This window comes from Bombus fervidus, chromosome 1 (assembly GCF_041682495.2).
Source record: "Bombus fervidus isolate BK054 chromosome 1, iyBomFerv1, whole genome shotgun sequence".
NCBI lineage: Eukaryota > Metazoa > Arthropoda > Insecta > Hymenoptera > Apidae > Bombus > Bombus fervidus.
In genome coordinates this window covers 18,786,700-18,814,191 of record NC_091517.1, presented here as the reverse complement: position 1 = coordinate 18,814,191, position 27,492 = coordinate 18,786,700, and the positions used below count along the sequence as shown (strand labels likewise).

Genomic DNA, 27,492 nt, shown 5'->3' with positions numbered 1-27,492 from the left:
AGCACGGTCGATTTTTCGTGGCTTAATTCAACCATGCGAAATCCGGCAACTAGGTAAACCGATAAGTCTCGTGGATTTGTTGGCGGCCGCGCGAAAAATCCGCTTACGCGATCTGGCTTACGCGGAAATCTGTGTTATTGCCTTCTCGAATATGGATGCGCCGGGCGACGTTCTCGATCGAGATCTCGCGTGGGAAATTCGTCGCGTCTACCTCCTACTACCACTTACCTGGTTACGGTCGGAGTGGAAGCGACCCCTGGGGACCGGGCCGGGTAGCTCCGTGGATTCCCTGACATCAAGTACTCTGTAACAAACAAACGGAAACGTGCTTAATCCATTCTGTTGTAACTAATTCAGGTGAACAGTTTTGTGAATGTTGGGACGATTTTAGGCGCACGGCAAAGTTACGAGAGTTGAATTTATAGAGATAGGATCGACGAAAGAGTAGAAATTTCTAATTTTATGTTGAATCGGAAAATACATATCGTGATTTGTTGTACAGTTAACCAATCTATGACTTAACCACTATCGGTGGGCGTATAGTCCACGATAGATCTACCTGTTGTATTGTAAATTTCTGAACCTTTCCTTCCAAGTTCTAAAACACCAACTTCCCTAAATACAATCCATTGCAAATATATTTTACCATTCTAAACGTTAAATAATATAGAATTTATAAACGATAGAACTTAATTTAGAAATCCGAGCAAGTTACGAAAGCTCGTCTTTGATTTGCTGGCGAACTATATGACAATTTAACCAGTGTAGCGACGTACAATTTCTCGCGTTATGGCACGCAGAATTGGCTCGATTGAAATGTAACGAGGCCAGTAACGAGGCGAAGAAAATCAGCTGCTTAACTGAAACCCGACGCTGGCCTGCGTTTCCGCCGTTATAGATTAACAACGAGCAACTTCCGTAAAAGTAACGACCACGTAACTAGCGTCTTGTTAGCGGGGGCAAGCGTCAGAAGTTACGACACAGCGGCTGATCTCCGCTAGTAGCAGCAACTTGACCTACGTTGCCGCCACGAGATAATTGAATTTATTAGATACGAGTCGCCAGACTTTTACCCCAATGTTCACGAATTATAGTTCCGCGGTTACTTACGAGCTTACGCAGACGGTTCTAAGGGTGTACTTGATTCTTCTTATAGATTAGCTTCAACATAGGTTTCCTATATCATCAGTGTACAATAACACTTCCCAAATGTCATTCTATAGTTGAGAGTTAAGATTCTATTTATTTTATAGAAATATTTCCATTTTAGTATGATATAATAAAGAAGCACAGTGTAGAATGGAGGTTAGGATTTCATAGTTTCCTAACCTCAATCACCGTCCGTAGAAACCTATATCATCTTCTTCAACGAATAATATCAATATATTGCAATCTACGAAACATCAAACGAAAAGTACACCATACAGCACAGAGCTGTGAGAATATCCCCAGATAATTTTTATCTACAAACATCTCTTCATACTTCTTTAATATTCTTTGATGTCAACGTACATAAACGAATACATATCGCTTATTTATTATACATACTATAAACCATCGCATAGTGGTTTCTAGCATTCAATGTCATTCAAAATTCCCTTAGCCCTTACATTCGAAGCAAGAAGTACTATATCCATTTGAGCATAAAGTATCGTATTATTAAACTCGAGGTACATCGATATAACCAAGAAAAGCAACAACAGCACCACGAAATCTGCATCGAAACGCGTATTAGCGTACCGAGAGTCGGATCTGCTGGTTAATTTTTAAGCCTTCTTTCTCGGTCGATGTCAGTCTGACGTTGCAATTCAATTCTTCCCTCCTTCATGCACAGTCCCAGGAAGCCAACAGCGGCTCGAAATGTCATGCATATTCTAGTTGGTGGAACATCGCGAACCGACGTTCCCTTTATCTGTATAGTTAATGACTTCATAACTAATGTAGCTGCTACTGACGTTCTTCCATCGATCGGACCAAATCAGCCGTTGCACTTTTTGTCTTCAGAACACCATAAACGCTTTCCGTGGATTAAGTCGATCGTTTCACCTTTTGTTCCTCGGTCGGTAACACCCACTGAACTCTAAATTACCTAGAGTTCAGTAGTAACACCAGTGCTTGCGTGGAACTGATTTTTGAGGTTAGGACGCGTGGCGTGGTGAGGTTAGGTAGATTGTTTCTTTGTCTATGCGGAAAAAGCAACGAGTAATGCGCCAAGCGTTAGAAGATACATGCATAGATCATTACTGTAAAGTCCTAAATGATCTTAAGTACAGTAACGTATCAATTGTTATGAACTTTGCGAGTTAAAAAAGATTTTCATGAAATCATTCCCGTAAACACCTAAACACATTAGCCATCACCCATCACAAAAAGAATAGAATACCAGAGTTCAAGTCTGAAGTCTCTTCTTGAAATTACCAATTAAACCAAACGTTGAAACCAGGGGATAAAAAAAAAAAGAAAAGAAGAAAAAAAAGGAAACAAAGAAGTTTGGTTGGAGAAAGAAAAAAATTACTGAAGCTGAACGGCGAGTCATTAGCGAACAGAAGAAAGGAGGTTAACGTTCCTTCTTGCGCTTCGACGCAGCAAAGTTTCGTCTTCATCGGACCGGAGGCAAGGTTGTTTCAAGACGTCTTTCGCCCCTTTATCTGCCCGGCAATTCGTCACTGTCCTCGCGTTCCAGGATTTTTACGAAATTCTCTGGATCCTCAGGGCACGCTTCGGTACACAACAGCATGACGAATCGTCGTCGCGATATTGTTCTTTTCGAATCTCCAGGATTTACGAACTACCAAGAGCAGAATACTTGCGCGCGCGCGCGCGCCATCTTGCTGGACAAGGATGTTCTTAAATTTGACTAGTCTACACACGGATATATATGGAAATTATCGAACGTCTGAAAATTATTCGAATATTAAATATCAAGTTTTTCATAGACGGTGGAGCGCATAATATTATGAATAACAAAAAATATTTGATAAGGAAATAAAATATTGCTAGATAGAAGGTTATTTGGAAATAAAATGTGGAATTCTGTACAGAGGATAGAGCACATAATATTATTCGGAAAATTTTATTCGTATTCTGGAATGAGAGAAAATATTTGACAAGAGAATCGCATAAAATGTTTTACTCTCGGATTTTAATGAAACTTTGTAAATAGTAAAGTAAAAAATTATTTGATCCATATCCGTAAATACGAGATATCCAATAATAGATGTTTAACAATAAAAAATATATATCCTTTGGAAGAAAATATATTACTACTAGCAAATAATATTTTGTTGATGTTCCTTTAGACTTTTAAATCAACAAGCTACTATTCGTATTATTTGTATTTAACTTTGTTAACGATATAATCAACCAATTATATCAATTATTTTCATTACGATCAAAATAAGTCAGTGTGATCTCTACAGTGATGAATAAATGTCCCTCCTTTTAAAGACCATTGGCACCACATTGACTGAAGTATGTGAGTTAGAATCGATCATCTAGATAACACCTGTCAAATATGTATTTCCAACGAAATATCTTGTTTGTTATTTGAGTAAATATTACAATGAACATGTATATCGATTGTTTCCCCCCGTGTTGACTTTCAAGTCACACGTGTGTACCGAACATCCCCGTGATAAGAACTGCACAAGCTATCCGATGCAACTGGACCATTCGTGCAGCTGTAAAGTGCAATTATACTACTCCCTTGTGTTTGCAGCCTGTTCGTGTTTACTAACAACTCATCGCGTTCGTATGCATTGGTCGTTTTCTAATATCTTGAAGATGCAGTTGTTTCGTAGTTCGTTTTAATTCCTGTATAATTTATCTTATATCAATTTTACATATGGTAAATGTTCAAACGATCTTTAGAGTAAACTATCAGATATAATAAATTTTATTTTCAATCCTGACTAACAGTATTAACTTTCACGATACAGTATCCTCTGCAAATTTGTTTAAAAATTTAACGCTGCTAAAGCCTAGCTGGCTGGTAATGGACCAAGACAAACTTGCTTCGTATCTCTAATCAGCATACTTATGCGAGATATCTCATACTGTATATCGTTATATACAGAATGTTCGCTATATTCAATGATATATGTACATACCGCGTACGTACCACCTACTATTGCACATTCACTAATCGCGATGATCATGTGCACGTACTGTTCCTGATATTGTTCTTTCATACGACGAGAATTTACGAACTGCGAAGAGCAAACCTGGGAAGCAGGTTGTGCGTACGCGCGAGCACGCTGACTTAACAAACATGATCTTAGCAAACACCTCGAGTCCGCGGAGGCAGTATCGCTGTACTGGCTAAAAACTGTACGGCTAATTTCCACGGAGTCCGCTTAATCCAATTTACGACTCGCTGAAACATTTATGCCGCGTAAAATTTGCTTATGCAAATCACACGCAGTAGTTATCAACCTGGCATAGTTTTGCACGTTGCGCTGACTCTAACGATCGCGGTCATCTTTTTTTCCTGATCAATTATTTGAGACATTTAGTCGCGATAACTTCGACCTTGAATAAATAACGAATCGAACAACTGACCTTAGCCTTGTCACTTTGTTCAACGATTCAATTTGTTCAAAAATCATGAAACATTTGATATGAAAAGGTCCTCCAAACCTGCACCTAAGGTTATGCCTGAATTTCTACTGGACTCTACTAGATCTAGTTACAAATTAACCTTTGTTCGTTCTATTTTCTATCTGAGAAATTGAAAAACGTATAATTGATAGCGAAGCAAGCTGAAAGCTACGTATTACGAGTATTTGCACAAAAATAATATGGCCAATTATAATACATATTCCGCATGAAACTGTCATTTCTAGCCGACACTGTCAGCCACAGCTGTCTCTCGATAATGTCACAAATCATGCTGACCATTCTGCAGGGATCAAACAATCCGGTCAAACACATTTCACTCTCAAAGCAGCGCGTAAGTGGACGCAAAGACGTAACACGGCGTGAGGAGTCCACTGTCAGAATCGCGAGATGTTTGTTACGCGAACCGATACAGGGCCGATCAGAGGAATGTAGAACTACTGAACCTTACGTACCTTCGCAGCTGCGATCGAAATTACGGCGTCATTTGCAGACGGAGGGTCCAGGTCGAGATCAAAGGCTTTGATCGTTGCACGCGAGAGACACTGTGACAGATCGAGCTAGAACGCGCCGCCCTTTGTAACAACGAGCATAAATTGTTGCGCGTCAGACACGCGGTCACCGGTCATTTCACGCACGTAAACAGTCGTAACGTCGCGCAAAAACTAACGAAAACGAGTCGTTAAGTAAATGCGTGAAACTTATAATGCTATTCAGTATTACCAGTCTCAAGTTTCTTTTTTTTTTTTAATTCTCCATCTTCCTGCTCACTCGTCCCATTCTGTTTCACATAATACGACAAGAGAGTGCCCGGAGTTCTCATTCCCGGCAAATGGACACTAGAAACGTATTTAAATCGAAAATGTAAGACAGTCTCAATTACATCGAAGAATGTAAGCGCTCTAACAAATAAAAACTACATAGCCGCAAAAGACATCTTTTGATAAAGTACCAGCAACTCTTAGTCCAACGCTGGTTGCTCAATCAATTACATGCCATACTAATAAACCTTAACATTTGTGTGATTTTCAATTAATTGGTAAATGATAGTTGGAAGAAGAATCGCTCGTTAAATATATAATATATACAAATATATAAGCGTTCGAATTACACGAAGAGGAACAAAGTTAAGTGAAAGTGCTCAACGAATGAGCTTCCTTTTAGCTATCAGATTTATACGCTTACGTATAAAAGTGTATCCGCAATTTCTGCAAAGATACGATTCTGTATAGACTGAATATCAAAGTTTCTCTGTTGAAATACAATATCTCTACAATTGATTTTACGTTTCTGTTTGTTTAACATGTCTTACATGTACATTATTGTATATAGAGTTCATACAGATCGAGCAATCATGGCGATAGAACGAAGAACATAGCTAGAACCAATCAAAAAGTGCTTCGATATCTCGTATTTTCCTTTGACCAGTGGTAGAGAAGTGATTCTCGTCGTCATTGGTAGTTTGTTTCGTTGGGAAGCGTTCGGTTGCTCGCGAAGGAGGAGTGCTTTGCGTGGTTGTTTTTTTCCTGGAATGTTATTGCCGACTGAAAAACGATTCTGAAAGGGGAGAAAGGCGCGCTCGAGCGTCCTCAAATGCGTCGGTATTTTCGGCTGGTCGTTTTACCGTTATTCGCCTTCGAATCCGTGCGAAAGGAATTCTGATCGTGCACGTGTGTAAATTTTCATGCCGCGCTGTGTTTGCACTGGTTATGTCTTTGACACCCTTCATCGATCTTGCGGGTTGTCATCGTAGATGTCTTTGTTCCTGAACGTTTGCTACTTCTTTAGATGAATTGCGCTACGAGTATGATGTAGTAGATATTTTACATTCCCTCGAAGAGAGTACACATTGCAATTTCTAATATTGCAAATTTCCCTTGTTTCTTTGGTGACTATTTATAGCAGAATTATTATTAAAAATATTTCTCTTGGCTGAATATTAAGGTAGAACGATATTTACTGGTATGAAAATTTTCGAAAGCTTGAAAAACTTTAACTAATACACGTCAATCTGTGTTCCAAACTACTGTTCGTGCCTAGAATTTTGCTCGTTATTCTACAAATTAAGCAACGATCAGAAATTCCCAGACCACTCGTACAATAATCCTACCCTCGCTAAACATCGTTCAAAATTCCCTTTAGTCGTCGCGCAATGAAATCTCATGCTCTTGAAGCTCAAACTAGTCTTCTCTATTTCACTCTACAAATTCAGGAAAAATTATGAAAGAGCTACCCGTTTTCGGCCAATATCACATTGATGCACGCTTGAAACGCCGAAATTCACTGCACCCGTTCGAGCGCGCTCCTCGAATCGATCAAACTGTCCGCCGTTGGATGCAGAACATCTCGAACGATTGACACTATTTTTTCCCCCCTCTTTTTTCTTTTCCTTCTTTTTCTTTCAGGAGAACGAACGTATCGGCAGCGGGAGGGAAGATCAATCATCTCGCGTGACTGTTTAAGCTCGACTCGATGAAATTGCCAGTTCCGTCGGTGGTTTCGTGTTCCGGCCGATTTTCACCGTGAAAAATCGCGACGTCCGCTGTTAGAAACGCTGGCTCGTCATCTTAACGCTGCCTCGATCGATATTTTCTTCGTTTCCGTAAAATTGAAAATCGTTGCATGGCAAACGATTGTTAAATTGGTCGAAGAGAACATTTTTGCCTTTGAGAGTTTAGATTTTTGTATGGAAGCTTGGAGATCGAGAAATATAAATATAAATATTCAATTTCAACTCGAATAATTCGATGTATTTACGTACGGCCATTAAAAATCTGTAAAGTTCCTGAACTCTACTTAGGAAGTACATTAACTGCAAATATCCTGACTCATAGAATCTTGTGTAAAAATAAAATCGTTCAAAATAAAGGTTGGTGATCTCTGACTCGATGAAACGATCCTCAAGACACTTTATGCTTCGTTCAAATAGTAACAACGTTCGAAGACGTTCGCAACCAAACGGGCGGAACGATCGACGCCGATCTAGCTAGTCTACTTCCGCTCGAAAAAGTGTCATTATCCGCTAATGGCGCGGCAACAACTGGGTCGATGCACCAGTACGGTTAATGACACGGGTTGCTTTGTTCCATCGATCGTACCTTACCGATTATCTTACTGCGCTTATATTTGTTCATCGACGCATTTTACAGAAATTCTTTACTTCTAAAAAATAGAATTTTCACTGAAATTCACCGTACAATCTCATTGTATAAATTTTGTCGGTCGAAAAGTACGTTTCGTTAGTAAATTTATACCGTTCACCCTGGAACATCGTCTTCTACCAAACTGACATGACGCGATCGTGTCGCGCATCGTCTTAACAAGAGCGATCGAATCCTGTTAGCTAAGGAAATGCAGGAATCTACTTCAACGAGAGAATGGAAAAGTAGAGAAGCAAGTGGAAACGAAACGAAACGAGGAGAGAATCAAAAGTGAAAGAAAGGATAGAGGCGGTGGATACGAGAGTGATAACCGACGCGATAGCGAGCAGTTGGAGTGACAGTCGAAAGGACGTGCAAGAAGAAGCGGAGGGTGGAGAGAGTAGCGTTGCACGTTAGAAAATGGAATTTCGGTAGCGAGAGATGCGAGCAAAGAACTGGGAGGCCGGCAGGTGGAGAGATCGGTGGCTAGAGAGAGATAGCGAATACGGAAAGGGAAAAAGAGGAGAGCTGGATGGCTAGGTCCATGGATGGAGTGGATACAGTTGAGTCTAAGGGTTTCTTGGTTGTTGGGTGTTTGGCTGTCCGCCAGGGAATCTCTGGAGCGCGACGGTTACCTTTTTCTCCACCGGCAGATCTCCCAGCACGTTTACAGGATGTTTCAAAACACGTGAGCTTAAATTCTGGAATAAATTGGAATGTGGCAATTGCGCAGAAGTTTGTGTGAACGTTCGTACGTCACGAACGAAGTTTGTCTATCAGCGATGATGTCTATATATAAATTATGGTCCATTATATTTGTTCAATCTAACGGAGAAATTTCTTGAAGCTTGTTAAATAGTGGAAAATTTTCCTCCACAATTTTTCGTTATTTTCGCTTGAAATAAACATAGTGTAACTGAATTGCTAGAACCATCTTGTATAAGGAATAAAAAGCAACTTATTTTGAAGAATACAGAATCATCTGTAAGCCCCTTTACCTACAACTTTTCCACGCCCCGTGCCATTTCCTTCGATATTAAACGTTAAAGGTCACTTGAAGCGACCTGCAGCAACTCAATTCCGCCATCTTCCGCCATATCCCGCATCGACACGTAACCTCGTCGTTCTTCTTCATCCTATTCGCTCGTAAAACGCGCGTCTCGCTAGTGTGCGTGGCGGCAGGATGCGTTTCGCGGCGCAAACAGCGCCGCTTAAGACTCCGTAAACACCAGCTTGATTAACGATAATGGCGATCTAGGGCGATTCCCGATAGTCTGCCACTCGATTGCGGGATTTGAAAGGGTAGGGACGATGGAAGAGAACCCAACTATGGCGGCGACGACGAAGGGTAAACCATCGTGGTGCATCGTGCAACGAAAACCGGCCGGCCAATGGAAACAACGGGCCGTGGGGACGGCGAAGGTAATCCAAGAGGGTGCGTGCCCAGGCATCCTGATCGCCGCTTTACCCCTTATAGGTTTGCATGATGCGTTATGATCGTTAACAGAGAGTACTTGGTGAAGAGCCGCGGATATTGTCTGACGACCGCTGCCGCCTGTGGTTAATCGACGATCGTTGCTTCCATTGGAAGCTTCTTGTCCCACACCCTCTCTACGTTGTTCTCTCTCTTGCGTGAATAGCGTGGATGGATTAATATAGTTGGGAACGGGTCGTCCGAAGCCGCGGACTGGCGAGCTGCGGTGCAATTAGCGGCGGACGTAAATGCCGTCGGGACTGCGTTTCTCGCGCTTCGCGGGCTATTAACAGCGTTTCTTGCTACGGAAATTGTTGTTGCATTGGTTCTCGCTGCAAAGGGATTCAGATACACCGATTCCTGCATGTTTGCCATGTTACCAGGGAAACTGTGCAAAGGGCTTAAGTTATTTTCTTGGATATTTAATTCTCATTATCGAGATATGTGTAATTTTGTATGCCACACTAGATTAGCCGAGTAGTAGTGACACGCATTTATGAGTATGAGTATGTGGGAGTATGTGCGTGCTCAGCGTCTCGTAAAACGGAAGAATGCAACTGTTGCGTTGGTAGTGTGGTAAGGAAGATGGCGAGACAAAGAGAGTGCTGAGACGCGTGCAAATATGTATCGACGAATATCTTGTAAATCACATATTAAATAAATGTGAAACTATTTTGATATCAATTCTAAGTGTAATCTATATGTTCCTATACATTTATTTCGGCGATTAAGATCCACAATTCTCAACACTCATCTATTGCTCATTTCTCTAACTGAATTTCTTCTATTACGACAAGATGATAAATAGCGAATATAACAGGAAGGCAGATAGTTAAAATAAATTCTCTCGTTGAAAACGTAGGGACGAAATTGAAGTTTATATGCTTTTGAAATAACTTTTAGAGAAATCCAGCGCACTTTTCTTCTCTGATTATTGTCACAAAATCATCGATATTAAGTTTCACAAACATCGTTTCATCATTCAGCCGCTTCGCGGTGGCGCAAGCTCGGTAATAATCCACAGAGAGGCATTGCACCGATTCCTTTCCACTTCTGATCTCGTAGCCCAACAGCAACTGACAACCAGTAATCTCCGACTGTTCACAAAGGAACCGAGGCTTCCGCAAAGCCCGTTTGCAATAAGATCAACCGTATATCTCGATTTAGCCTGTCTGATCTTGTGGAGCGCTTGTGGCGCCCTTTCGCTACCGCAAATAGTTTTACTTTCTGATAAAATACCGCTCAGAATCTATCTATGCGACTAATACAATCACAGTAATCGTCTATAGAAACTCAATTACCAAAAATTTAACCTGTCAATCTTTGTAACATCTATTTGCTTGGACGTATCAAAAAATAGCTATATTTGAATTTGGAAAATCAATCTAGCCAATACAACAATTATTGCAACTGTTTTAACTCGATAAATTGTTATCAAAGAAACAAACACCAAACGGGCTTTAAAAGTATCGCATTATTCAAATTATTCGGCTTTATAGAATCGAACAGATTGGTCTCTGCCGGCAAGAGTTAATTGAAACGATCCATCTCGCATCATATATCACAGAAGACGACCATTCAGAAAGAGAGCGAACTTTCCCTTCTCTGTCAACAAACGTTTCCCCGTTTCGCACCCCTCTGTCGTGCACCAGCAACCGTACTCGTTGCCAATATCCTCAGGATCCTATCGGTTTGGCGACTAATGAATGTTTATTAGTACAGGATCTGCCGACGTATCGTTCCAGGCTCGAGACGGATCGATACGGGTCTAGACGTTTGTGCCTCGAAATAATTGATTCTAACCTGATACGAGATCCACAAGCTAAGGGATGAGACAGCTTGAAACTGTTCGTCGAGATACGCTTCCGTGATATTCCCGGAGACTACTTAAAGGAGACCGACTTCTGTGTGTTTCTTGGTCGATGAGGAAAATAGCGATGGGACCTTGTGTTCTGAAATCACGTTCAACTTGCTCAAACCTTGTCAAACTTCCAAAAGGAGGAATATAATGAAACCTTGACATCAGCTATTTAATCTCGCGACACAAATTTCTTATTTTTAATATGTATTTTAACATGTATTTCACATGGTTTCGCGAATTGTTAATAAATCGATTTGTCCGTGTTGAAGTGGTCACCACTTCTAAGAAAACTCTACATTTGGTCTTTAGTTTTCTCAAGCACTGAAGCCATCGATAGCGCATAGACAAAATACTGCGTCGATGGCAAACCATAAACGGTACACATGCAACGTTGGCCTCAGGGTTTTTCAGTCATAGGGTAACACTGCTAGCGTGCGGATCTGAATCAGCTCAATTATATTTCGGACTTTGTACTTACACTTTAATACTCAAAATATATATATTTTCTACCTTACAATTTATCCACGCGTTCCTTTGTATTCACATACATCCAACAACCTTAAAAGTCCGCAACCTTCTGAAGCCTCGTCATACCTTTGCAAACCCAAAACTTAATTATCATCGTCCAGTAGATTTACATCATCTACGGTCATTCAATTTACCAAAATTCCTTATCCAGCTCGCAGATCGAAATATCCAGCCGTGTAGCGAGGTTCACATCGTGTTCATACGTACATACGTTGATACGTACGGTAGGTGTCCGCGTGCGTACACGTTCGCGCTTAGTGCCCGCTATTAGGAGTAAAACCGGAAATAGAAGTGGCTGAACTTTAACTAGCTTCGCAGCGGAATGGTCTCGTTCTCTTCATCAACTCAAACTACGGGAATTAGCTTCTGGCCCCCGTCCAGATTACTTCTGTACGTTCTCTTCTGCCGCTCGCCCCGTCCCCATTTATCTCGTTCCTTCTTGCTTCCTCCGTCAAGAAACTTCTTCCTAATATGTTAATTATGAAAACGATAAGCGAATGATAATCAGCCGTGGTTATTTCGAACCGCTCGTCCTCTCTTCGACACTGTACCAATTTTCCCGTTATCGCCGTGCTGCAACGAGTCGCAAGTAGCTGTCGTTCCTCCTTCGTTCGTTAGGGCTAACTGCCACTTGAGGCGCGATAGTGTTCTTGTCTTTTGGCATATCTTCCTGATTGAATCCTTCCATAATATGCGCTCTCCTTGCTTCTTGTCTGATTTTCTTTTTTTTTTTTTTTGTTTTTTAAGCGTAGGGGATTTGGTCTGTAAGTATGTATCAAGTAAGTATCAAATAAGAGATAATATTGTAGTATCGTAAACTATTACGATTTATTTACAATGAATGGATTGTACACATGTTGATTAAATAGGAAAACGATGGTTGTTTAACGGAAACTAAATACAGTAACGTACTATAATTTAGACAACTCAATAGTTAATTTGCAACTCTAGTCTCCACGGATCCAACGCTCCGTCTCACGCGGACCACACTCTCTCGACAACGCAACTCGCACTCTCCGACTTCTCGATTCATACTCTCTGGCTTCTCCACTGACACTAACTTTCTCCCTTAACATCCCTTTGTCTTTTCTTAGGCCCACGCACGTGTTCCGCATCTGCCTGTGGCCAGGGTCACGTAGGCTTTTCTACGAAGCTATTCGATCGAAGGACCGGCGACACATTGATAGGCCTGACGGCGCCTCGGCTCTCTCGCAACACTGTTTATGGTTCACCCGATATCTCTTAGGTCTCCCATCCACGATACTACAATATAGTAATTACAAAATTCGGAATAAAATTTAGCTCTCTAGAGGTAAATTGTATTAATTATGTTCACGCCTAATACTGTTACTTATTGAACTCTTTCGTATATTATAGTTAATCAAATTTTAAGTTCAATAGTTAATAGATTTCTCAGGAAAAATAAATATCTATTTTGGAGAAATGTACGTGTGAAGTTTCGCCAGGAATGCGAATGATGCAGAACGGTCAGTGATGGAGTAGAACAAAGTGTACACCTTCCAATAGCTTTGAACGAGCAATTGATTAAAAATGTAATACAGCTTCATTGTCGTCAACACACTACGTGTATCGAAAGTAACGCATATGTCCACATCATTGACATATTTGTCACCTACTCAAATTAGCAACGCCGACGTAATGGCTCGTTACAATTACCAGCTGCCGCTTTTCAATTACATAATCGAGTTAATTAACCTACCGGTGTGCAATTAACGGTAAACCTGGCGCAACGTTCCTCGAAAGTAACGAAAGTTCCATGAATAGTAACGCTCATGGTGTGCTCCAAAAATCACGACGGTGGCGCTTGCATAAAGCACAAGCTATTTCAAAATTGAACAGGAACAAACGAGCCACACCGCGCCGGAATAAAATATCATTAATGTAATGAGTCGAGCGAGAAGTCGTTTAAACAACGTCCGTGTAAATGATGCGATTCGTTAATGCAGTCGCGAGCAACCGGTGAATTAGCGTTGGAGACAAACGATTATACGATTTAACGGGCCGGTTAACGCGTCGATATCGTTTTAATACGTTCACCATCCTCCGAATTATTTCCACCGATCGTCGATGTAACAGCGCAGAGCGCGATAGATGAGAAACGTAGATATACCGAGTGCCTAGTTTAATTATATCCGTCTCTAAAGTTAGTAATAATTAATTAATAATAATTCTATGCATAGAAATAAATTTTGTGTAAAAGGAAAATAATCCAAGCTATGTAATCTGTAGCCTCTAAATGGGAGGTTGATCAAAACTCACCTCACTGAATTCCCCTACTTTTGAGCTTTCGAATGATACACCCTTAGTAACCATTTTCCAAAATGCTATAATACAGTTGCCGCATTAATGGTAGTAAACTCTAAAAGCTCCATTTAAATTACGCTCTATACCTATGTACAACCCTAACTTTACAAGCTCTATCACGTATTTCGATATTTCTATGAAACATATTCTCGCGTTATTAAATATTATAAAGATATATATTATATATATATAATTGTGTTAAATTTAATATTTTAGATAAAAAGGAAAAAAAAAAGGCGGTGGAACGATACGATAGAATTACAAGGAAAATTACTAGTGCAAGGATCGATATGCTGAATTTACTTTTAGGGCCGAACATTGTGCATTACATATAGGAGGGAAATTCGCGTACGGCCGCGGATAAATTGCAACGAGCGTCCTCTGGTCGCGCCAGCTGCCGGCGAATCGCGCATTTGCGTCACGGTCGTCACGTAACTTGTTTTACATGGCCGCTTTTGTCCTGCATGAATCTTATTAGCGCCAACCCATTTTCCCAGGAATCGAGTTAAATGCAGTTTTACACATTAAACCGTTCCCGTTGCTTGTTCATCGTTTCCAACAAATAGGAAGGGCGAGTTCGTTACTTTCGCCGTCAGCTGTCGATCACTCGGATATCATCGATTAATAATTAGCTATCACTTGAAACGTTTACATACCACGCGACCCGTGTTTTGTGTCAGTCGAGCCAAAGGTGGTATATTTGTAGGTAATTTTTTAAGAAGTTGATAATATTTTTAATACGAGGAATTTGTTATTAAGCGAAGGATGGTCTGACGTGAATAGCGCGCGTAGGTAATATTACTATGGAGAATGTTAGCTCGTAGTGGCAAGTATTTTGGGATACTCAGCGATACAGGGAATTCTGAAATAACGACGTGTACAATTATCTGTAGATCAGGTATACACGCGAAGATTAAATTTCGATCTATGGTTGTTTCATGGAAACGCCAGGATAGTGGTCAGTCTCTGATTCGTCGGACTAGTTAGCAAGTCATAATCTCACGGACAATTATCGTCGCTGCTTTAGTGTGTATAGATAGATTGCAATCTCGTTTAAAGCTAAGCGAAATTAATTACTGCAGGTTGAAAACAAATTCTTAAGTTCTTTATTTAGCTAACGGTGTAACACATTACGAATCTTTAGCATGACGTGAAATTACATTCTCTCTTATGAGTATCGTAATTCCGTGCAAACGGAATTAACACATTTTAAATACTTGGTACATCGAAGGACGAAACGTGCGAACGTACGACGAAGACACGACGACGCGACGGTAAAAATACACGTCGTATTTTTTTTTTTTTTTCTCGCCCCGCGGCATTGTTTCCACGGGGAAAGTGGTTTATATTTACCCCCGGGGAAGGATGACTTTTATAGGAGAAGCGGAATCCCATCAAGCGCATAATATAGCCGCCTATCGAGTTGGTCGGGAGCGGCGCGCAATCGACGCGCGAACAATACGCTCCGTACGGAGCGATATAATCGTTAAATATTTCGTTTCGCCGTTGTATAAATCGTATCCGTCAAAGCGTTATTTTTTTCCGCGCTATATCTTTTTTCTTTCGTTTTTCATCCGTTCCTCTCTTTTTCTTTTTCGCTCTTTTCTCCTTTTTTCACCTTTTTTTTTTGTTCGATCGAGCTTGGTTGTTGTTTTAATCCGAACTGTTAATCTCATAGATCGATCTCCGGCCGCGGCGGGTAATTCAATACGGCCGGGGCGAACAATTTTCATTCATCAGCGCGAATTCCATCAGCGAAGATATTCCAACGTTTGAAACACCGTGCTGAAAACGGGGTGAAAAAAAAAAAATTGTGCGAAGCGCGCTTTAGAGAAACGGGGCTTCGATATTTTCTAGCGATTTCCGCGTCCTCTTCGCTGGTGTCGCTCGCGCGCTCTCCATACTGAATTATATAGGTTAGACGGAGAAAGTTGCCAGCGAGTTTCTATTATATTTACCACTTTATTCGATGGCTGAAGGATTCTCGATTGTCGCTTGGTAACCTATATGAACGTTCGTGACGGGGTTTCTTTGGAAACGTTAATTGGGCGTTGTCGTGGAAACGGTCTTTCTGGAATTCATTCGACTTCATGCTGTGTTATAGTGCACTATTGTCGATTATGAATAATGTATTTTAGATAGATCGTTTTTAATAGGTCAGAGTATAGATATACTTTCTTAATTGAATTTTAATTAAAAGTTCATAATATATATACACCGCATTTCATAGTTATATAAGTATTTTAATATAAGAGATTGTGTATATCTACGCAACATTGTATTCATTGAAATAAATCTGAGGTGATTTTGGTGTAGGACGTGTAGGGTGCCAAAGAAATACTCGGCGGTGTTTAACAGTATATTCATTAACACTTTGACTGCCACGTCGAAATCACACGTTCCGCTCAGGACGCCACGGGAGTATTTTTATTATTCAAAACATATAATGGCAAAATAATAATAGATTGATGATGTAAGACAACATTCTTCCCCGATGGACCGTTTGTCTTATTGGTAGTCACGGGTGACCAACGTGGCGCCTTGTAACAGTTGATAGCGACATGTTATAACAAGGCTTCGTTTATTTCAACAAACCATTCGCATTCGTTATTTCGTCGTAAGCAAAACGTGCAGAATATATTGTTGAAACTTGTAGAGGATATTAGTAAACGGTATTTGCTCATTCTATATATAATAGTAAGGTATGTGCACACTTCTAACTTTAATTAAATGGTTATAAAGCAGCATTTACGATTATTTTCTAAGGTGTGTTTATAATAATATTCGCAGATTACCCCTCAAAGATATAGATGCAAACACAGTGCACCGTTAGATGCAAGATTTGTTCTCATTTTTTTCATTGATGTTCTAATAAAAATGTTTAATTGTTCAATGGGGCACTTTTTATTTCAAAGTATCTTCTATTTATCGATTATATTCAAAATGCCCTAACTGTCAATTTTCATTCAATTTTTACAATTGTAAGAAGTTCAAGCGTTCCGGTCATCAATGACCACCGTGGCAGTCAAAGTGTTAACAATTCTCGCTTTGGACTCTTCACCTACAACTCTCGTTTCCAACTGACGATTCTCACTTCTCGGTTACAACTCGACTGTTTTCTTCATCCGATTCGTTTCTTTTTGTCGCCCCTCAATATCCCCACTACGTACGCATTCTTTTCAAAAATTCGGCGGAAGGATCGTAGGAATACCGACGGCTCATTAGGCCTGTCGGCGCTTACGCTTCCGTGATACTCGTACCGACGAAACAGTTGGAAAGTTTTGTTGTCGAGTGCCGCTACAAATCCTTTTTATACCGAGATGATAACTGCGACGTTTGTTTGTTGCTAACTGCGATAGTATTTATAATTTGTAATAGTAATATTCTTGAGTATTCCAAGTACTCTCAACAGTTGCGACCTCGTGGGTAATCAGACGGACGTCTCGCGCTTTAATGTGTGTGCGCCTTATAAAAACTTCCGAGTGGGAAAACAAGGAAAGCGTGGAAAGAAACGAACCTAGATTCTCGCAGGATCCATGTAAATTTTGCAGTAAGAGAAGAAAGATGGGGGGATGGAGCCGTCTCGCAGGATCGATAGAAACTTTGCTCGATTCATCGTGGTCCGCTTGCGCTACTATCGAAGGATAAACGGTAGTTTGTTCTACTTTTATCATGGCGGTAAGGAGAAACGCTTTCGATGGAGAATATTTCTAAAATCTTCATTACTGCTCATTGATAGTTAAAATAAGATTATTTCCATCGAAGATATTTTACTACTAAAAATAAAGATACTAGGCCGGTATACGTCATACTCAAGAATAACTGTTTAAAACCAATATATTCTCCTAATCTAAATTAAATTAAACGAAATTCTAGTCTAAGTAATCTCTGAACATAATTTTTCAAACCATTATCCACTATTATCTACCAACTTACAATTATTATCTGTAACAGAATGTCTGATTTTACGTATGTATTATTAATTATTACATCACGTATTTATTAGTACTCATTTATTAGTAATAACAGACACGGAAATTGAATAATATTCTATTATTACGTGACAATGTAGGTAATGCGAGTGAACTTAAACGCGTTCATTAGAAAATTAATTCACGCACACTTCGGTAATTCCCAGATGAGGAAAAACGACACTAGTGCCGCGACAGTCATCTCAATTCTCTCTGGTCCTCGATTAAACGCGAACGAACGAGATGGTTGCAATTTAAAGGGGACGATGATCACTTATGGAGACACTTGTTTGCGCCGAGGCGCGTTTCTGCACGACAAGAGCCCGCGGACTAAAGCCGAAACGAGGGATGACAGAGCACAATTGACGGCCACGGCGATAGCAATGCCCATTTTATCCCCAGGAGGATATAAATAAAACTCAAATTGAGCGAGGGTGCGCCACCGACGCGATGCGCTGCGTCTACAATGTATTTACGCAGCCAGCACTTCCACCCCGTAATTTCATTTTAGATAAAAATTCCGCAACCCTTCCCGACGTCGATATTTACATTTTTATCCGCCCGCTGATATTTTTGTTTACTCGCCTCGTCGTTTCCACTACAGTTCTGGTTTCCGTGGTAGATTTCACGGTTGCATCATGGCTTCATCACAGTCAAGTTTTTCATTCCCCTTTCCTTCCTTTTTTTTTTTTTTTTTCTTCCGATGAGATTCGTGTAAGATATTTACATATCGCGATTTACTGTGTTCGTGAACATGGACAGTTTATGATCAACGCATGATCCGTGATTGCTAAATTCTTCTGTCTTGTATTTGTAGATTTTCTGCTTATCCAGAATATTTGTAAAATAAAGAATTCGTTAAGAATTACCATTTAGAAAATTTCAGGCATTTTTTTTAATTCGTTGAAGCTAGATCACCAAGCGATAGTTTATCATATTGTAAATTGATTGAAAATAAAAGGAAACGAAATGTTGCGTTAACATTGTCCCTTAATGGGAGTGATCCTAAGCATTCCACTGAAACCCTACCACCACACGCAGTCAATCAGAGAAAAAAGGGAAAAATGTTTCCCTCGGTCGAGAATCGTCGCATTAAATATGTATTACCTAGGCGTTAGTAAGTGGCGCGCAATTAATACTTTCGAATTCAATTAGCCAGGCGCGCATGAAGAATCTTCGAATAAAACTCGCGACCATTGCCGCAGAGACGTGGAGAAAACGTCGGCCGTGGTGAAAACGTAGTAAAAAACGTGGGCGAGCGCCACCCTAGCCTGGGCGGATTGCATTAATTCCATGCACGACACGTAACCCTAGCAATAAAGTGGCGTAATTGCCGATGCGTCCGTGCCCTTTGGGCGAGAAGAACACGGGCAGAAAAGCCCATTGGCGTCACGGCTACGAGAGGCGGAATGGAGGAAGGTGGCCTTACAAATCCAGCTCGACGCGCCCCACACGGAGCACGCAGACACGAAGCCGACTTATGCGAGCCACGTGCGCCATTCTAATTTGCTTACGAGCAGCGTGGCCTTAAAGCAGAATGCGTTACGGGGAACCCGTACGTGCGACGACCACCATGGTGCGAACAATGCGACGCTGTCCTGCTCGTTCTCCTTTTCTTATTGTTTCGCTGCTTCTAACCTGGACATGATCCATTCGGCCGACATTCTTTACGCGACCGAATAAAGAAGTCAAGTGGCGTTCCGCGTGAATACGTCGTTTCACGGGGTCTGGTCGTTTGGTGAATGTGTACGGTGCGGTGGAGACAATTGGCAGTGGACTGTTTGTATGGGTGGGATTTTTCGGAGGTTCGATTGATGTCACGGCGGGGATCAATGGGGTACTGTGGATTTGGAGTAGGCTGATAAGGCCAGAGTTTGTAGATTACGTGAAGTGATCGAGGGGATGGTTACTTAAGTGGTTGGCTGTTTGTTGAAGTAGGGTAAGATACAGGGGTTAGGTGAGGACTCGTTAACTTGGCGAAAATATTTAATCGTTAGATATTATTGTTACTTGTTGAACGAAATCTTATTGAGACTACAATAAGATATTTTCTCGCGAATATCGTTTTGAACAAACTGGGAGGATGATTTGCATGTACTCGATCCAGTGCGGGAATCTTTTATTCTTCGATTGGAAAGCGAAATCGATGCGCTTGTCGCGGAAAAAGACGTTGCAAATTTTATTCCATTCCTTCATTTCGCCGCTATCGTATCCAGACCAATTTATATTCCGTTGGAGACTCGCGCGGAAAGCCTGAAGGACCTAATATAATCCTGGGTACAAGGGGTAGCCGGTACGCTTGGGATCTAACCTGCATACATTTCCCAAATAGGCGCGTTAATGTTAAGAATACCGCGCGCGTGTTTTTTCGCAGCGGAGGGGCGCAAGAAAAAAAATATAACCGTGACGAAAATATTAGGGGAAGTTCGCGTCTCGAGATCTGCACCCCCCCCTTTCCTGTAGTTTTGTTCTTATTCGGAAGCAATGCTGAGTACGCATTTATTTCATAAGGGATACAATTTTTTGACTCTAACTTAATAATAGCGAAATATATAGGGTGGCGTATCATCGAGCGTCGATCGGTGTCGCTTGAGGGATTAGTTCACAACATGGCAATATTCGTAGCAGAAACAGCGGCAACAACTACCGCAACGTCTATTAGCCCTATAGTTCACCGTTGCAAGCAGCTAAAACTACGACAATCGCATCGCCGAATTCCATTTACCGCGATACGTCTGGCGTGGCGTAACTCGGCAAATTAGATGACGTCGTAAGGTAATTTGAGCGGTCTCGAAGGAGCGGCTTTAATTCCGTGTAAATACGCGAACGAACAATTTACAGCTGGAACCCCGGGCCTGGATGAAATTTGCGATTTGACCGATAATTCTACGAAGTTACCCGACGTCCGGCATTTGCATTGTAAATCGGCGATGTCGTCGCGGCGTGGATCGCTTAAGGAGCCCAGCCCGACAAACTTTGTAATCGTATACAATTCTCCAGCTGGCGCTTTTTCCACCGAATAATTAGCAACGTTACCTATTTCGGTACTGGTGTTTCGATACAGCGTCCGTTGTTCTCCCGTATCACCTTTAACAGGTGCAGTTTTGGGTCAAAGTTAAAAGTGGACCCATTGACCTAACCTCGTCACGTACGATCGATCGTTCAACGACGATCATCGGACAATTATGAATTCGCTAACGATAGTAAATTATTTTTATGATTGGTTAACCATTTAGTTTGTAGAATTTTGTTATTGACTTTCATATTTTGTACATGAACGATGTGGTTTATGTTAAATACCTTGCCATTTTTCGTGAATTTTTAGGTTAAATTACAATTGGGTGGAAAACTATTATTTTGAAAAAATCTTTTCATTTAGATTAGGATGCTGTTAAATATTTTCTAAATAGAATTACGTCTATTGGATTTTCTATTTAGTATTAGGTAATTTGTAGATTAACGTAGAGATAAAATAAAGTTCTTTACAGAAAGAAAGAAATAAATATACAATGCAAACTTACAATGTAGACATTCAACTAAAATATAAAAATTGAAAAAAGAAAGGAAAATACAAATAAATTACTCTCGCCTAAAATAAACAACAAATTTTGCTAAATGCAACAATTTATCTTCTTTTTTACATTAAATTTGAAAGCATGGCTCGCAGGCAAACTGATAAACATTAACCTAACCCAACTTCCACTTACCAACACGGTCTATGTCTTCTTGCGTATAGTAGTGATGCATCGTTGCTGCTGGGTCAGCTTGCGGTAGCAATTGAATCACTCGGGCGACAGTTTATGGCCGTACGATGATCATCACAACCAATACAGCGGTCACTTTACTCAGCTATTACTCACTTCCATCTCAAACAGTCGCGAGACCGCCCATTCGCCACTTCCTGCACCGTATATAGTTTCGTCCGTGTTTTCAAATCGTAACACTTTATCTAAATCCACGGAAACCACGATTTTATCTCCCTCCCCCCAATACCAGACTCCAGGTTTGACAAACGAAGTCAAAACGAGTTGCAAGCTACGAAAGGCAAAAACGCGTAAACAAGTCACACGGCGATCGCTGAACGAAACGACGGTCGTTTACCTTTCACCCTTCGTCCCATAGTTCAACGAAACGTAAGTCGGTCGTATGTAGACCAATGTAAATAATATTCTCGATGATACTCTGGATAAATCGGCGCCAGCTTACCTCGACACACCTTGTCCGCGCACGACGCGGTTAATTTTCGACGTGGCTGTCAAACCAACTGATCTATCGACGCGCGGCTCTCGGCTGCTTTGCCGACGGCACTGTTTACATGTACGCGCGGTTACACAGTCACACACAATGTATCAGAGCAGTGTTCGTGTTGTAAATCGCCAATACACTCGTGAGGTGCACTCGAACTTTCGCGCGAGGTTTTCGAGTCGAACTTTAAGGTTATGATAGAAGTGAAAGCCTTAACGGGATGCTGTATACGTACGCAACACTCGGCGACCAGGTGGCGGTTGCTCGCGTGGCCGAGCCGGCGGGCTGTGTAATCAGGACGAAGAGAGAAGGAGATAAACTGAGAAAACGAACGAAACGTCAACCGGCGAATCGATTGACGCGATGGAAATTTTCTTGGCGACACGACGATATCAATAATAATCGAAACACGGGCCAAAACGACAGGTCCAACAACATTGTGGTGGAAAATGCTGGTCCGCGACGCGAGTCTGCGCAGTAGGCTGATCGCGCGGCAGCCACGCTACGCAGCCAGTGGCGACGGTGGCGCCATCACAGTCGTCGCGCCAGCGTCGACACGCAGTACACCCCCGCAACATCCTGCTGCTGCCTACTGCCACCTACAACCCCCCAAAATCTACGGTCCTCATCGTACGCGTTGCAAACGTTCACCAGCCTACAACCGCCGCCACCGTTGCCGCCGCTCGTTCTCTCATCCGCCCCCGACCCACCGTCGTTCGCTGCGGTATCGATTGGCCCAGTTGTCCCTCGTCAGAACGCCGCGGCCGCTCCAACATTCGTACCGTCGTGTTTTCTTCATTTTCGTCTTTCTTATTTCGCATTGCCTTTTTCCTGTTCCGATTTGTTACTTTCATTTGGATGATTTTGAAGAAGAGACGTATGATTGAGGGAAGCGTGTTTTAGATTAGACTCAGATACATGTTTTCGTGTTTCCTACGTCGTCTCTCTTACGTTGCTTATTTTTCCTATATCGATTCATTAATTTGACTTAAACGATTTTAAAGAGAGATAGGATGAACACGATTGAATCAGGTGAATTTTTAGATTAGATTCGATTAGATGTATATCAGGATGAGGCGAGTGAGAATTAGTCTGATATGTCGAAGGAATGGAATTGGAAGTTATAAAATGCGATCTCTTAAAAATTGAATAAATCTTTTTAACTTCCGCTATCGATCTCGATCTTCATACCAACGTCTTTCTGTTTGTTTTTTATTGAAAAATTACTACCTCTATCCACTTGAAACAAATGTTTGAAAGCTGACAATGAATTTAACTTTGGACCTCTAAGCTAATTGGATCAATGAAAACGAAAGGTTTCTTCAGAATTAAATCTTCAATAATAAACGAACTTCTTATAATAAACGAACGATCAATTCATAGCAACTAGTTCGTATAGTAGCGACTCTTTTAACAAAAGGCGTCGGAGCTTTGTGAGATCGGCAAAGACGAATCAATTGCACGATCTGCATGCTTCTCAGACTGCGATCCTCACTCGAGGACATCTCAAACAACTTGCTCACGGAAGGACAATTACCAAACTATAGGATCCGGACTGTAGACGGTTGTTACACAATTCGGAATACTGCAAGAACTTTCGATCATGCCCGGCAATCCACCGGGCGATATTGCATCCCACTAGAGGAAGCTACTTCGAACGTTCACGCTGATACGCAGCCTCTGAAAGCTCAACTTCCTCGGGAATACGACACTTCTTCGTCTTTATCGCCGATAAAACACTCTTCTACAATTTGGCCAAATGTATCCAAACCGGACCTTTCTTTACTAACTTTCGTAATGTACAGGCTGTTCACGAATTCATGGTATCGATACATCGAGCGTATAGTATTTATTGAGTACTTCTTCGGATGGCTGGCAAAGTAATGACAATCGCGATAAAATTATACTTTCTTTTATTATTGTAAAAAAACATGATAAACAAAGATGAATTTTTGATATCTTTTTCCACTAAGAAGAAAAAAGACATCAGAATTTGTAGTATACTATCTGTTACATTAAAGTCGTTAAAATAATTAAATCATAAAGTTGTGGACCTTGCAGCAAAGGCTATTTTTTACACAATTTATTTCAGTGTTCAATCAAGACTCGAATATATAAATTTCATTTATCGAAGTTCTATTTTGTACTGAAGGAAGCTTTCATCAAAAATACCTTTGTCGATACATTTTATTTAAGACACACACATACACACACACACACCCTCTTTCTCTCTCTCTTATCTCCTCGCAGAAAAAAGATCTTCATATATCAAGATTCTTCCAGTATCAACGATAAAATAAAGGCGAAAGCACCATAGATTTTTGGAAGAAAATTCTGGAATTCCAGGGGAAACTAGTTCTTAGGCTTCTTCTGTTGATCTGAACGAGGGTGGATCGTTCGCCGGGAAACACGGAGTATACGGGGCAATGGTAGCCAGTACGATCGTGACCGGGGAGAACCAGAAAACAGGAGGGCGCATAAACGACAAAGGAGGGCAGGCATTATTACGTGCCAGGGCTGAATGCATGACAATGCCAAGCGAGATTCTCGTTCCTCGTTCGTTTCCACCGATCCCAAGCTTCGAGTTCTCTCTCTGTTCTTCGGCTTTGTCCCCTTGGTCGGTGGGAGTCTCGCGGGTGCGGCCCAAGCACCGTCATGGGACCGCCATCGCTTCCACAATGCTACGCTAACAAGGTCAGCAATTAATGAATCGCTGGAAACGCGTTGCCATAAAAATGCGGCTATTCTATGGGGAACTCTACGCATATGTATGGCACGGGGTGACTAGAAATCGACTTCCAAGTTCACGTGGCCCTTTAAATTTCAAAAAGAGAAGAGAACGAAAGAATAAAATTGCGTATAGAACAGAGGAGTATTCTCTAATATATAATAATATAAATCTAACATAAATTGTCTATGTGTTGAATAGTCCAATCAGTAGATATTGAAAATATATATATATAAAAAAACAAAAACAATTGATGTACATTTCTATAGATGGTATCAAAAATACTTCTATACTTTATGGGAAACGAAGTCCTCTCTAGATAACAATTACTGCTGCAAAGGTTCGCTATAGCTGGTCATAAATTAAAAAAAAAAAAAAGGAAAATAAAAGGAAAAAGAGAAGAGGGAAAAAAGAAGTAAAAATAATACTACTATATCTATGCATATGGTAATATCCACGTTTTTTAGCTCGCTAACGGACTTTTCACGTGTCAATAATTCTATCGTCGCGCGAAAAGAAATCGTACACGCGTTTCAAAGTCTTTCTGTTTCGCGTAGCGTAGCCTTCTCTCTGGCGCGCGTCCTCTTTATGAAAACTCGCGGCCATTCTCGTCCGACTGCCGCGGTAACGGATGAACTATTTTCCCGTGAATATTTCGGAACTATCAAAAAATATCCTTTGAGGTAAGCATCGCTGGAGAGGCCCGCCGGTGGTTTGCATTCGCCTACTGTGAAAATGGAACTCTTCAAAAATTGAGCGCAACACGTTCCAGATTCAACCGGCTGATATTTCTATTCAGTTGCAATAAAAAATGCCTCTCTTCTTTCGCGTTTCTCGTTACAAAACAAATAAAGAAAAAGCGAAAGAGGAAAAAAGGGAAAGAAATAAGAGAAAAAGGAGGAAATCCTTGTACTTACAAGGAAACGGTAATATCGATGAGGTAGATAAGGAAACGTAGTTTCATCCAAGAATCTGTGGCTGTTATTACTCGTTGGTGTTTCAATTTCTCAAAGTTTCCCCGATTTTGCTGTATTCGTCTGTTATTAATATCAATATTAATCTAGAGACAAATATTACACGGGATTTCACACGCGTTATCGAACCAAAATGTTTTCTATTTGTACACTTGCCACTGTATAAAAATTGTCTGAATCGTGTGAGACAGCTTTGCAACCTTCCCAACTCCAATTCAAACCGCAACGAAATAGATGAAACACAAACAGCACAGCGAACAATGTTTTATACGTTACAGATCGGTTGCAGATAAAAAGACCAGGGCTGTAACAGCGTGGACGTTTGACGTCAGTATGGCGAAATGGTTGGAAAATAACGAAAGTAAAACGGCGGTCATTCATCGTCGCCTACCGCGATTTTTTAGCTCGCTGGAAATTCGCACTTTTATGATTTCGTTTAAATTACACGGAAACCGGGTCCCCGTTCGACTGGAAACATTACTTTGGAAAATTGACCGCGCACCGGCAAGGGGTGAAAGAGGAAAGAACACGAGGGGTGCACGCGTGTTATTTCCATAAATGTCCCCAATGCATAGAATTTGAACGTGAAACGGTAAAACCTCCACCTCGAGGAAATCGATTCTCCGTTTCTGAATTTTTTAACGTGCTTTTAATTTTCGAGTTCTCACCTAGAAGCTACAATTTTTATATACTTCCTCGTTTAGATCTTTTTGTTTAAATGATTAATAGAACGAGTAGTTCGTATGTGCTTTAAGCTGAATTATATATTTGAAGGAATTATTTGTGTTGGTTCTTTCGACAACTTAAATTAATAATTTTGTTAATGTTTGTCACTTTCAATTCACTTGACTGAATTATCGGAACGCGAAAGTGAAAAGTGAACAGGAAAAATTATAGAAATACGGAAGACAAGGACGTAGTCCAGTATCTTATGGTAACCCAACACCTTAATTAGCACACGATCGCAGTCATAATCTAAAGGGGTTGAAAAATCAAGCGACAGAATCGTGGAATGCCATCTACGCGGATGCAAGGTCATCAGCGCGTATAATTCGGTGTTTAACGTAAACGTTAGCGCATTCCTTCGGCGCTCTAATGCTTGCAACGATACGTAGTCCGTGAAAGTAAACCACTGCCGCGACGGATTCCTCGCCTTGCACCGGGAGCCACTAATTACAAGGGACCCGGTAAATTACGTAACTTTCACAAGGCTCTACGTTCTAATTTGCCTCGATCGTTAAAAGTGTCTTCGCCCTCCAGTTTATGCATATTCATCGGCCAATTTCCTTCCTTTCTTTTCTTCCCTTATCTCTTTTCCTCTCTCTCTCTCTCTCTCTCTCTCTCTCTTCCCCTTCTTTTCTTTCGAATCGTTTCTCTCCTTTTAACGAGTCGGCGAATCCGAATGAACACCACTTGATTTATTCCATTCGGAACCATCGGCCAGACCATCCCCTAATCATCGTTTTGTAAATTAATGGTGGGCAACGTCGCGTCGCTTCGCGGTTGATCGTGGCGTCGCGGCGCGGATATAATGCACCTATGCGGCATCTCCAATTAACGCGGATGACATCGCTGCATTCCGATAGATACGAACAAACATGAATGCATACGAGAGAAAAAGAGATAGAG

At 41.1% G+C, this 27,492-nt stretch overlaps 1 protein-coding gene across 6 annotated transcripts in view; it reads right to left on the bottom strand.

Annotated features, from left to right (window-relative positions):
* Ten-a (Teneurin-a transmembrane protein) overlaps positions 1-27,492 on the bottom strand; it is a 697,656-nt gene that overhangs the window by 239,137 nt on the left and 431,027 nt on the right. For 5 of the 6 annotated variants that reach the window (XM_074111675.1, XM_074111674.1, XM_072006525.1 and 2 more), the window contains one exon: positions 229-304. In XM_074111675.1, the coding sequence (XP_073967776.1) occupies positions 229-304 (76 nt within the window). Of the gene's footprint in view, positions 1-228; positions 305-21,623; positions 22,570-27,492 lie in introns of those variants that run through there. The other variant, XM_072006534.1, reaches the window with a different exon arrangement.